Source organism: Salvelinus alpinus, chromosome 33 (assembly GCF_045679555.1).
Source record: "Salvelinus alpinus chromosome 33, SLU_Salpinus.1, whole genome shotgun sequence".
In the NCBI taxonomy this organism is placed as follows: Eukaryota; Metazoa; Chordata; class Actinopteri; order Salmoniformes; family Salmonidae; genus Salvelinus; species Salvelinus alpinus.
In genome coordinates, this window is record NC_092118.1 from 25,473,690 (window position 1) to 25,487,804 (window position 14,115).

The 14,115-nt window shown below is 47.1% G+C and overlaps 1 protein-coding gene across 2 annotated transcripts in view; it reads right to left on the reverse strand.

Moving 5' to 3' along the window:
* Positions 1–253: 253 nt before the first annotated feature.
* Positions 254–14,115, reverse strand: part of LOC139563347 (transcription initiation factor TFIID subunit 4-like) — a 106,681-nt gene continuing 92,819 nt past the window's right edge. For both annotated transcript variants that reach the window (XM_071381992.1, XM_071381991.1), the window contains one exon: positions 254–3,192. In XM_071381992.1, coding sequence (XP_071238093.1) covers positions 3,022–3,192 — 171 coding nt within the window. In that variant the 3' untranslated portion in view covers positions 254–3,021. The remainder of the gene's footprint in view (positions 3,193–14,115) is intronic.

The following is a 14,115-nucleotide window of genomic DNA, read 5'->3' on the forward strand; positions in this document are numbered from 1 at the left end:
ATTTAAATAATTAAGAGAAACTGATTACTATGCGTAGCTAACATGCTAACCTGTTATATAGTACAGTAATTACAACACTTAAGCTACAGCTACACAATTTAAGTACAGTACTTTAATAAAGCTGTACTACCAAATCCAGTTACTCTGCTTTAACTACAGAACTGTACTGTATGGTATCAAGTGTTACTAAACATATTACAGATGGATATGGATATTATGGATATTCAAAGAAATTGTACTCAAATCACAAAAATCTGTGTCTGCTTAATTTAGTAAACAGTTTATTTATTATTTTACAAAATAGGTACAAATACAGAAGTATGTTTTTCACACAAACAGGACATTTTCAGGATATGTACAGAGTTTACCAAAAATAACATAGTCCTAATAAACACATGGTCTTGTAAACAATATTTACAAATTATCCATACATTAAAACATCTTCCAACTGGGTACATCAGTAATCCTTATATTTTGGCTAAAAAGCTGAAGTAGTAGAAATGTTCTCCTGTTTATTTATCAGAAATCATACAAATAATTATTAAAATATTAACCACTGAACAAATAGGTATTTTTGTGCTTCTTTTAAACTTCAATTTTTTCAACGATAAGTACTTTTGAGATAAAATTGCATTGCCTAAAATGTTGCAAATAAAATGCCAATGAAAAAAGAACTCAAAAGAAAAATATATAAATAGTTAAAAAATAAGTTTCCCTTTCAACACCAACTGACAATACTGTTTGATGCTTGAGACAGGAATTCTTTTTTTCTATACGTTGCTAACACAGCGTTCTGTTTTTTCTCATTGTATAAGTAATAAAAAAACAGTATATAATAGTGCTGTTAGAAAAAACTTCAATGCACTTTCATTTCAAATGTTGCCCATTCAACAAATAAATGACAAAGCGACACAAGACAGAAGCTGCATAGAGGCTAGGCTATTCAAAACCAACCAATAAGAGAAAGGCCATGTTAATAAGAGGATGGTCAGAAACAGGTGACAACACTGAGGCCTTGCAGAGTTGGACCCTAATGACAAGGATCTATAGCTACTGACAGAGAGGCATTAGTCTCCCGCCTCTCATTCTAGAGAGAACATAAAAACATACAACTCTAAAAACATTGCAATGTCAATATTAGGCTAAAATGAAGAATTCTCAAAACTGTACTCCAACAACTGTCCAGCTCCTTACACGTCTGATATGTATTGTTAATAGTCTTGAAGTGAAACAGAGGAAACACTAATGGGAGCTGCTTGTCGAACGACCATACTGCACTCTGGGCGTCTGCTGAGGGTATGGGCCTGGCTTCACAGAATAGGTTCTTCAGACAACCTAAAGTATTGTGGAAATGGACACAAACAATGAGACAGATGGCCAACATCTAAATTCTACAGGGACATCTTGAAAAAAGAGTCTTTCAAGTCTCTCCATACGTTTGGGTACAGAGAGACTACTGTGCATTGCTCAATGAGGGTGACTGGCCAGAATCCACCATATTGGTGGACTGTGGTAACTCTGACCATTGTTTAATTATTGACCTGTTGGATTGGATTGGACTATCTGCATTGCATTAAAACAAAGTTTATAAAGTGAAAGAATACAAAGAATACCATTTTTCCTAATGACAGTTAAATGTTACCTTTCAGATATTTTACATTTGTTCATGTTTTTTAAGTGTACTGTATGTAAATTATAAAGTATTTTTGTCTGTAATGTCTTTTTCGTTTCGTGTCGGACCCCAGGTAGACTAGCTGTCGTCATGGCGTCAGCTAATGGGGATCCAAATAAAATAACATCATAACAAATTTCAATGCACATGAATTTACAGAATATCTCAGTACTGAGTAATTAACATTACATGTGGTAAAAATATCATACATGCTGTTTAAAAGTATTCAAAATTAATATTTACATTTAAAGAGCTCGATTTCTGTTATGCTGTAATTCATTTCTTGAAGATAAACTTTCCAAAAAGCTGCTCTGGTAAGTTTCTGGTATAAAGAATCAGACCCCTCTATGACTTGTTAGTTTTGTGTAACTATATTCACTAAACTTTGTTCAACAAATAAGTTCTAGAGAATATTGTAGGCTGTATTAAGTTCAGAATATGATTATTTTAAAGAAAATCACTTTGAGATGGTTCATTCAGTATTTCGCCTGGGACATCAAATTTACAACTGACATGTAAAAAGTACTGGCTCAGGTCCTTAGACACAAAAACACATCTCTCCTTAAAAACCCAGTCCCAATAATACCCAATGAGTTTGCATCACCATGGCCTTAAATTCAACACTCTAAATACATATACACTGAGTGTACAAAACATTAAGAACACCTGCTCTTTCCATGACCAGGTGACTCCAGGTGAAAGCTATGATCCCTTATTGATGTCACTTGTTAAATCCACTTCAATCAGTTTAGATGAAGGGGAATAGACAGGTTAAAGAAGGATTTTTGAGACATGGATTGTGTGTGTGCCATTCAGAGGGTGAATGGTCAAAACAAAAGATTTAAGTGCCTTTGAACAGGGTATGATAGTAGGTGCCAGGCGCACCGGTTTATGTCAAGAACTGCAACGCTGCTGGGTTTTTCACACTCAACAGTTTCCAGTGTGTATCAAGAATGGTCCACCACCAAAAGGACATCCAGCCAACTTGACAACTGTGGGAAGCATTGGAGTCAACATGGGCCAGCATCCCTGTGGAATACTTTCGACTCCTTGTAGAGTCAATACCCCGACAAACTGAGTTGGTCTGGGGGCAAAAGGCAAAAGGGCAATATTAGGAAGGTGCTCTTAATGTTTGGTACTCAGTGTACTTATCATGAAGCTAAAACAGATAAAGACACATACAATACATTTTATTTGTTTTTTCTCTAGCCTTTATATCAAAAGCTACATTAATATCAACATCACAACACAGACACTGAGCTGAAACATCTGACCCGATTGAAGGCACGTTGCAGGGGTAGAAGGAGATGGTAAGGGAGAGAGAGGAGGGTGCTGGGAGGGAGAGGGTGCTACTTGAGCAGAGCCCGGTAGAGCAGAAGTGAGTGGGCTGTCTCTTTCTCCTGCTCCATGTAGAAGATGAAGTCCCTGAGGTTGACGCGGGTGATGCGTTGACGTTGCCGCTGTGACGACGTGGAGGGGGAGGAGGCGGCACCCGGCGACCCCACTGAGCTGCCTGGTACCTGGGGAGAGAGAGAGAGGACAGGGGGTGAGTCCTGGGACAACAGATCCATCTCAACATCATGTACACCTGAGGATAGAGAGGGGAGAGGAGCAGAGGGTCTGCTCCAAGGCTAGCGGCTGTAGGTGGCTGGTAAGAATTAAATAACCAATTAAAGTTAAAAATGTTTCGGTTGGCACTCAAACAGACAGAGAGAAGAGACAGAGAGAGGGAACAGAGAGAAGAGACATAGAGAAGAGCCAGGGAGAAGAGCCAGGGAGAAGAGACAGAGAGAAGAGACAGAGAGAAGAGCCAGGGAGAAGAGCCAGGGAGAAGAGACAGAGAGAAGAGACAGAGAGAAGAGACAGAGAGAAGAGACAGAGATAATCAAATGAAGAGACAGAGAGAGGGGAAGGTAAAGTAATTAAGGGACAACATATCTCTAACATCAATATCATCCAATCATGACAAGGCTTTCAATACTGTGAACGCCTTCACTGCTCTGTGTCTAAGTCACCCAACCTGTTGAAGATATACCTTGACTGTTTCCCATGTCTAAAAATGAACACATCCTTGTTAGACAGGAAATATTTGAGTAATGCATATAGGCTAGCCTCTCTCAACAATTAGGCACATACACTTAATTAAAATCAAATTAAATGTTTTTTGTCACATGCGCCGAATAGAATAGGTGTTTACAGTGAAATGCTTACTTCAGTTTTAACAAAGTAAAACCCTCTCGTAGAGTAAGAGAACGAGATCAACGCTGATTCATTAATAAAGTCCAGAACTTTACGTGCATTCTAGTAAACAAAGAAATAATGTATAGCATTACATTGCACTTAAACTAGCAGGATGTGAAGATCATTTAAACTGTCTTTATAGCTCATTATATCGCCCTGGAAATGAACACATTTTGAGCTGACTTCCATTCTGAAAAGGAACTCCTTGTTTGTTCAATTCTATGCAAAGAATTATATTAAAATATAGAATGAGTGTATACAGAACCCTGATATAAATCACAGACAACCGTTTACGTTTCCAAATGAAAAACAGGTGGCAAATCCACCAAAATGACCACTCAGCCATTTCCGTTAGGAACTCCCCATAACACCCTCCCACAAATACATTGATTGCACCGCTCTATAAACGTACAGTTGTATAGACAGAGCCTAATTGCAAGCATATGAAAGGTATGGATTTACAGGACCCAAGACTACAGTGCAGTTGTACAAACTCACCCTATAGACTTTGTATACATGACTGTATCTAGCTTCAAATACCCTGCAAACCCCTGGAGAGTAAGGGTGGCCACAGCCTCCCTGTAGTCTCAATGTGCGTCCCAAATAAAACCTTATTCCCTATAGAGTGCACTATAGTACACATAGAGCTCTGGTCAAAAGTTATTCCCTATAGAGTGCACTATAGTACTCATAGGGCTGTGGTCAAAAGTTATTCCCTATAGAGTGCACTATAGTACTCATAGTGCTCTGGTCAAAAGTTATTCCCTATAGAGTGCACTATAGTACTTTGGTCAAAAGTTATTCCCCATAGAGTGCACTATAGTACTCATAGTGCTCTGGTCAAAAGTTAATCCCTATAGAGTGCACAATAGTATAAAATGGCGCCGGAGAAGAGGGCTGACGTTTTACGTGTCCCCAACCTATTTCGTTTTTTTGTTTGTTTGTTTGCATTGTTTGTAACTTTTTTTTTTTACATATTTTGTACATAATGTTGCCGCTACCTTCTCTTATGACCGAAAATAACTTCTGGACATCAGGACAGCGATTACTCACCACGGACTGGCAGAATCATTTTTGATACACTGCTTTCTCGGGAACAGGCCCAGATACCCGTGATTTGCGTGAAGAGGAGGTGGAGAAAAAGTGGCCAGAGGGCGGGCTGCCTCCTGAGAATTCGTAGGCGATCGAATAAACCCCCACTTCCTTCCATTCTGCTAGCAAACGTGCAATCTGGAGAATAAAATCGATGACCTACGCGGAAGATTAAACTACCAACGGGACATTCAAAACTGTAATATCTTATGCTTCACGGAGTTGTGGCTGAATGACGACACTATCAACATACAGCTGGCTGGTTATACGCTGTATCAGCAGGACAGAACAGCGGCATCTGGTAAGACAAGGGGCGGCAGACTATGTATTGTTGTAAATAACAGCTGGTGCACGATATCTAAGGAAGTCTCGAGCTATTGCTCGCCTGAGGTAGAGCATTTCATGATAAGCTGTAAAACACACTATCTACCTAGAGAGTTTTCATCTGTATTTTTCGTAGCTGTTTACATACCACCACAGACTGAGGCTGGCACTAAGACAGCATTGAAGGAGCTGTATTCCGTCATAAGCAAACAAGAAAATGCTCACCCAGAGGCGGCAATCCTAGTAGCCGGGGACTTTAATGCAGGGAAACTTAAATCCATTTTACCAAATTTCTATCAGCATGTTAAATGTGCAACCAGAGAGAGAAAAAACTCTGGACCACCTTTACTCCACACACAGGAAAGAATACAAAACTCTCCATCGCCCTTCAAATCTGACCATAATTCTATCCTCCTGATTCCAGCTTACAAGCAAAAATTAAAGCAGGAAGCACCAGTGACTAGATCAATAAAAAGTGGTCAAATGAAGCAGATGCTAAATTACAGGACTGTTTTGCTATCACAGACTGGAATATGTTCCCTGGATTCCTCCGATGGCATTGAGGAGTACACCACATCAGTCACTGGCTTCATCAATACGTGCATCGATGACATCGTCCCCACAGTGACCGTACGTACATAGCCCAACCAGAAGCCATGGATTACAGGCAACATCCGCACTGAGCTAAAGGCTAGAGCTGCTGCTTTCAAGGAGCAGAATCTAACCCGGAAGCTTATAAGAAATCTCGCCCTCCGACGAACCTAAAAACAAGCAAAGTGTCAATACAGGACTAAGATCGAATCGTACTACACCGGCTCTGACGGTCGTCGGATGTGGCAGGGCTTGCAAACCATTACAGACTACAAAGGGAAGCGCAGACGAGAGCTGCCCAGTGACACGAGCCTACCAGACGAGCTAAACTAGCTAAACATGCATGAGAGCACCAGCTGTTCCGGAAGACTGTGTGAACACACTCTCCGCAGCCGATGTGAGAAAGACCTTTAAACAGGTCAACATTCACAATGCTGCAGGGCCAGACGGATTACAAGGACATGTACTGCGAGCATGCGCTGACAAACTGGCCGGTGTCTTCACTGACATTATCAACCTCTCCCTGTCCGAGTATGTAAAACCAACATATTTTAAGCAGACCACCATAGTGCCTGTGCCCAAGAACACAAAGGTAACCTGCCTAAATGACTACCGACCCGTAGCACTCACGTCTGTAGCCATGAAGTGCTTTGAAAGGCTGGTCATGGCTCACATCAACACCATTATCCCAGAAACCCTAGACCCACTCCAATTTGCATTCCGCCCCAACAGATCCACAGATGATGCAATCTCTATTGCACTCCACACTGCCCTTTCCCACCTGGACAAAAGGAACACTTACGTGAGAATGCTATTCATTGACTACAGCTCAGTGTTCAACACCATAGTGCCCTCAAAGCTCTTCAATAAGCTACGGATCCTGGGACTAAACACCTCCCTCTGCAACTGGATCCTGGTCTTCCTGACGAGCCGCCCCCAGGTGGTAAGGGTAGGTAACAACACATCTGCCACGCTGATCCTCAACACAGGGGCCCCTCAGGGGTGCGTGCTCAGTCTCCTCCTGTACTCCCTGTTCACTCATGACTGCACGGTCAGACACGACTCCAACACCATCCTTAAGTTTGCCAGTGACACAACAGTGGTAGGCCTGATCACCAACAACGACGAGACAGCCTATAGGGAGGTGGTCAGAGACCTGGCCGTGTGGTGCCAGGACAACAACCTCTACAGGAAAAAGAGGACCGAGCACGCCCCGATTCTCATCGACGGGGCTGCATTGGAGCAGGTTGAGAGCTTCAAGTTCCTTGGTGTCCACATCACCAACAAACGTACATGGTCCAAGCACACCAAGACAGTTGTGAAAAGGGCACGACAAAACCTATTCCCCCTCAGGAGACTAAAAAGATTTGGCATGGGTCCTCAGATCCTCAAAAGGTTCTACTGCTGCACTATCGAGAGCATCCTGACTGGTTGCATCAGTGCCTGGTATGGCAACTGCTTGGCCTCCGACCGCAAGGCACTACAGAGGGTAGTGTGAACGGCACAGTACATCACTGGGGCCAAGCTTCCTGCCATCCAGGACCTCTATACCAGGCAGTGTCAGAGGAAGACCCTAAAAACTGTCGAAGACTCCAGCCACCCTAGTCATAAACTGTTCTCTCTGCTACCGCACTGCAAGCGGTACCGGAGCGGCAAGTCTAGGTCCAAGAGGCTTATAAAAAGCTTCTACCCCCAAGCCATAAGACTCCTGAACATCTAATCAAATGGCTACCCGGACTCCCGGACTATTTGCATTGTCCCCCCCTTTTACGCCGCTGCTACTCTCTGTTGTTATCATCTATGCATAGTCACTTTAATAACTGTACCTACATGTACATATTACCTCAACTAACCGGTGCCCCTGCACACTGACTCTGTACCGGTACCCCCCTGTATATAGTCTCTCTATTGTTATTTTACTGCAGCTCTTTAATTACTTGTTACTTTAATTTCTTATTCGTATCCATATTTTTTTAAACTGCATTGTTGGTTAGGGGTTCGTAAGTAAGCATTTCACTGTAAGGTCCACACCTGTTGAATTCGGCGCATGTGACTAATACAATTGAATTTGATTTGATTGTACTCATAGAGCTCTGGTCAAAAGTTATTCCCTATAGAGTGCACTATAGTACTCATATGGCTCTGGAAAAAAGTAGTGCTCTATATAGGGAATAGAGTTCCATTTGTCCCTTCCATGTCTCCCTCCACACATCTGTTCCTGTCAGTGATGTTGACATGTCGGGAGGGCCAGTCGGGGTGGAGGTGGACACGGGACAGGCCTCCGTCTGTCTCCTCCGTCCCCAGGGTCCTCACTGGGAAGGAGCGCCCCTACCCGGCTCATCAGGCCAATCACGACTGACCACACGTGAAAGATGGGCCTGCCCGCTGCCATGCCAATTACTGCCACTCACCCCACCGCCCTGTGACACAGCAACACACTCCACCAATCAAAGCCATCCATCCACCTGGACAGACGGGGCGGGTGGCCGCCGGCGTGGAGGGGTGAGGAGGGAGGTGGGGATGGGCAGTAGCCCTGGACATCACTACTAGCCCCCAGTCTTGTTGTCTGGAGCTCCCAGAATGCCTCACTCAGCTCCTGTGCGGACCCAGTTCATGGCGAGCCTCAGCCTGGGTAAGTGATCCAAATACAAGGAGAAAGGTCAGCCTGCTGCCAGCGAGCCAAGCTGATTTCACTTAGCTAACGCAGCAGCGTCGCAGGCAGCCTCTTCTCTTCCTCCTCCCCTCCCCTCATAGGAAGCCAATTCTAGATTTGACTTTGGATTGGAGATGTTTGATGTGAGTCTGGAAGGAGAGTTTACAGTCTAACCAGACACCTAGGTATTTGTAGGTGTCCACATATTCTAAGTCAGAGCCGTCCAAAGTAGTGATGTTGGACAGGCGGGCAGGAGCAGGCAGCGATCGGTTGAAGAGCATGCATTTGGTTTTACTTGTATTTAAGAGCAGTTGGAGGCCACGGAAGGAGAGTTGTATGGCATTGAAGCTCGCCTGGAGGGTTGTTAACACAGTGTCAAAAGAAGGGCCAGAAGTATACAGAATAGTGTCGTCTGCGTAGAGGTGGATCAGAGAATCACCAGCAGCAAGAGCGACATCATTGATGTAAACAGAGAAGAGAGTCGGTCCAAGAATTGAACCCTGTGGCACCCCCATAGAGACTGCCAGAGGCCCGGACAACAGACCCTCCGATTTGACACACTGAACTCGATCAGAGAAGTAGTTGGTGAACCAGGCGAGGCAATCATTAGAGAAACCAAGGCTGTCGAGTCTGCCAATGAGGATGTGGTGATTGACAGAGTCAAAGGCCTTGGCCAGGTCAATGAATACGGCTGCACAGTATTGTTTCCTATCGATGGCGGTTACGATATCGTTTATGACCTTGAGCGTGGCTGAGGTGCACCCATGACCAGCTCTGAAACCAGATTGCATTGCGGAGAAGGTGTGGTGGGATTCGAAATGGTCGGTAATCTGTTTGTTGACTTGGCTTTCGAAGACCTTAGAAAGGCAGGGTAGGATAGATATAGGTCTGTAGCAGTTAGGGTCAAGGGTGTCCCCCCCTTTGAAGAGGGGGATAACCGCAGCTGCTTTCCAATCTTTGGGGATCTCAGACGACACGAAAGAGAGGTTGAAGAGGCTAGTAATAGGGGTGGCAACAATTTCAGCAGATAGTTTTAGAAAGAAAGGGTCCAGATTATCTAGCCCGGCTGATTTGTAAGGGTCCAGATTTTGCAGCTCATTTAGAACATCAGCTGACTGTATTTGGGAGAAAGAGAAATGGGGAAGGCTTGGGCGAGTAGCAGAGGGGAGGGCAGTGCTGTTGTCCGGGGTGGGGGTAGCCAGGTGGAAAGCATGGCCAGCCGTAGAAAAATGCTTATTGAAATTCTCAATTATAGTGGATTTGTCGGTGGTGACAGTGTTTCCTATCTTCAGAGCGGTTGGAAGCTGGGAGGAGGTGTTCTTATTCTCCATGGACTTTACGGTGTCCCAGAACTTTTTTGAATTTGTGTTGCAGGAAGCAAATTTCTGCTTGAAATAGCTAGCCTTGGCTGTTCTAACTGCCTGTGTATATTGGTTTCTGGCTTCCCTGAAAAGTTGCATATCACGGGGGCTGTTCGATGCTAATGCAGAACGCCATAGGATGTTTTTCTGTTGGTTAAGGGCAGTCAGGTCAGGAGAGAACCAAGGGCTATATCTGTTCCTGGATCTAAATTTCTTGAATGGGGCATGCTTATTCAAGATGGTGAGGAAGGCATTTTTAAAAAATGACCAGGCATCCTCTACTGACGGGATGAGATCAATATCCTTCCAGGATACCCCGGCCAGGTCGATTAGAAAGGCCTGCTCGCTGAAGTGTTTCAGGGAGCGTTTGACAGTGATGAGTGGAGGTCGTTTGACCGCTGACCCATTACGGATGCAGGCAATGAGGCAGTGATCGCTGAGATCTTGGTTGAAAACAGCAGAGGTGTATTTGGAGGGCAAGTTTGTTAGGATGATATCTATGAGGGTACCCGTGTTTACGGAATTGGGGTGGTACCTGGTAGGTTCATTGATAATTTGTGTGAGATTGAGGGCATCAAGCTTAGATTGTAGGGTGGCTGGGGTGTTGAGCATGTTCAAATTTAGGTCGCCTAGCAGCACGAGCTCTGAAGATAGATGGGGGGCAATCAGTTCACATATAGTGTCCAGAGCACAGCTGGGGGCAGAGGGTGGTCTATAGCAGGCGGCAACGGTGAGAGACTTGTTTTTAGACAGCAAACCGGCTAATTTCGGGGCAGCTACAGATTAGCTTCTGGCTAGCTATCGGAGTAGCTTCTGGTTAAGCTTTCAGGCTAGCTTCTGAATTAGCCCCTGGCTAGCTTCCACGATGGATTTTCAGATTGAGGTAAGTAATACTTTTTGTAATTGGTGAAGCGGGTTGCAGGAAAGCTTTTGCAGGAAAGCTTTTGTAGTTGAGTTCTTGGATAATAAAATAGATAAAAGATATGCGAAGAAAGGTGTAAATATATATATATACAGGACACGAACAATACGGAACAGAAAAAGACGTCTGAACTGCTAAGCCACCTTAATAAGCCTCTGCAACCTGCCAGCAACCCAAACACACGGTCTGTTGTTGTCTGTATCTATGGAGACCAATCCCTCTTTCAAATGCATGTTGACTCATGTTAAGGGGGGAAATAGGAAAATACACTCACAAACACAAAACAAAGCAGATGGTTGAGTGTCAGATATAAGGAGAGGCGAGAAGTCAAAACACCACGCTTTTCCCGTCAAACAGCAATTATATAGTAATGGTGTCTGACATTAAATGAACGGCAGAATGGCACGCTTCGTAAGGTCACCGTGGAGAGAGAGATAGAGAGAGAGAGAGAGAGACAGACAGAGAGAGTTTGTCTTTGCAAAATCGTCTTTGCTGCTGAGAAAGATCCACGAGGCAAAAAGCAGCATCTGTCATTTTATCTGTGATGGGTGCTGCGAGGCATTATGTCACATGACATATCCATCGTGCAACACACACAGGGATACCTCGATACATCCTTTCAGACGTTTCAGTTGTTTGTGTCCCTGAGACACACAGACAGACAGAGCTGTGGAGAACCTGAGGAGAGGACAGGGGGCTGAGAGGAGAGGTGACTATAGAGACTGGATACTCTAGAGAAGGGCCCCAGTCCGCTAACACTGGCTACAGCCCTTACCTCCTCACCTCCACACTCTTACATGACAGTGTGCCAATGGGATAGACACACTGCAGTTCACCCTGGCTGGGAGAGACCAGGGAGCGTGGGTGTGCATGTACATCCAGAAACACACAACAATACAACTGACATGATGTGCATAGTGTACAATCAGTATCATTATGGCGCCTACATATTTCAGCACACAAACTGATCAGGAAGACAGCAAGAGAATGCTTACTCTCATTTAGATATTTGTTTTCCATACATTGCTGTGTTATTCACTCATTGCTATAGGATAGTATCTACCATAAAGGGAGGATTTCTTTCTTCCACAGTAAGGAAATGGTGAGCTCAAGTCAGTCTACCTTCAATATTTTCTATCTTCCCTAATCTACTGTTCAACCTTGGGTGCAGAGAGAGCCACGATTAGTCCCCACTTTCCTAAATGTACTTTTGATTAATAATGTATGCTCTCTCCTCTCCTTTCCTCTCCTCTCCTCTCCTCTCCTCTCCTCTCCTCTCCTCTCCTCTCCTCTCCTCTCCTCTCCTCTCCTCTCCTCTCCTCTCCTCTCCTCTCTTGGCTAATTGTCTGGTGGTGTTGAAGCTCCTAGGTGTCTTAGGAATTAGCATTTGGTCCTTTATTGTTTAGGGTCTTTCTGCTGATCAGCAGCTTTGAACTTGAGTGGCACCGGGCCTTGATGCTGGAGCAAATATTGGATTTGGCTCAGGTCACACCTTAGGGCTGAGGGTTAATGGCCCACTTTTCCTGGCACACACACAGCTCTACACAGCACAGAGAGGGTTGGGTTGGTTGGCCCAGCAGAGCCAATACTGCTGGATCAGCACTCTGTAGAGAGGAGAGGAGGCTGCAGACAGGGGCTGCAGACAGGGGGCTGGGAGGAGAGGAGGCTGCAGACAGGGGGCTGGGAAGAGAGGAGGCTGCAGACAGGGGGCTGGGAAGAGAGGAGGCTGCAGACAGGGGGCTGGGAGGAGAGGAGGCTGCAGACAGGGGGCTGGGAAGAGAGGAGGCTGCAGACAGGGGGCTGGGAAGAGAGGAGGCTGCAGACAGGGGGCTGGGAGGAGAGGAGGCTGCAGACAGGGGGCTGGGAGGAGAGGAGGCTGCAGACAGGGGGCTGGGAAGAGAGGAGGCTGCAGACAGGGGGCTGGGAAGAGAGGAGGCTGCAGACAGGGGGCTGGGAGGAGAGGAGGCTGCAGACAGGGGGCTGGGAAGAGAGGAGGCTGCAGACAGGGGGCTGGGAAGAGAGGAGGCTGCAGACAGGGGGCTGGGAGGAGAGGAGGCTGCAGACAGGGGGCTGGGAGGAGAGGAGGCTGCAGACAGGGGGCTGGGAAGAGAGGAGGCTGCAGACAAGGGGCTGGGAAGAGAGGAGGCTGCAGACAGGGGGCTTGGGAAGAGAGGAGGCTGCAGACAGGGGGCTGGGAGGAGAGGGGGCTGCAGACAGGGGGCTGGGAGGAGAGGAGGCTGCAGACAGGGGGCTGGGAAGAGAGGAGGCTGCAGACAGGGGGCTGGGAAGAGAGGAGCCTGCAGTCAGGGGGCTGGGAGGAAAGGAGGCTGCAGACAGGGGGCTGGGAAGAGAGGAGCCTGCAGTCAGGGGGCTGGGAGGAGAGGAGGCTGCAGTCAGGGGGCTGGGAGGAGAGGAGGCTGCAGTCAGGGGGCTGGGAGGAGAGGAGGCTGCAGACAGGGGGCTGGGAAGAGAGGAGGCTGCAGACAGGGGGCTGGGAGGAGAGGAGGCTGCAGACAGGGGGCTTGGAGGAGAGGAGGCTGCAGACAGGGGGCTGGGAGGAGAGGAGGCTGCAGACAGGGGGCTGGGAAGAGAGGAGCCTGCAGTCAGGGGCTGCAGACAGGGGGCTGGGAGGAGAGGAGGCTGCAGACAGGGGGCTGGGAGGAGAGGAGGCTGCAGACAGGGGGCTGAGAGGAGAGGAGGCTGCAGACAGGGTGCTGGGAGGAGAGGAGGCTGCAGACAGGGGGCTGGGAGGAAAGGAGGCTGCAGACAGGGGGCTGGGAGGAGAGGAGGCTGCAGACAGGGGGCTGGGAGGAGAGGAGGCTGCAGACAGGGGGCTGGGAGGAGAGGAGGCTGCAGACAGGGGGCTGAGAGGAGAGGAGGCTGCAGACAGGGTGCTGGGAGGAGAGGAGGCTGCAGACAGGGGGCTGGGAGGAAAGGAGGCTGCAGACAGGGGGCTGGGAGGAGAGGATGCTGCAGACAGGGGGCTGGGAGGAGAGGAGGCTGCAGACAGGGGGCTGGGAGGAGAGGAGGCTGCAGACAGGGGGCTGGGAAGAGAGGAGGCTGCAGACAGGGGGCTGGGAGGAGAGGAGGCTGCAGTCAGGGGGCTTGGAGGAGAGGATGCTGCAGACGGGGGCTGGGAGGAGAGGAGGCTGCAGACAGGGGGCTGGGAGGAGAGGAAGCTGCAGACAGGGGGCTGGGGGGAAAGGAGGCTGCAGACAGGGGGCTGGGAGGAGAGGAGGCTGCAGACAGGGGGCTGGGA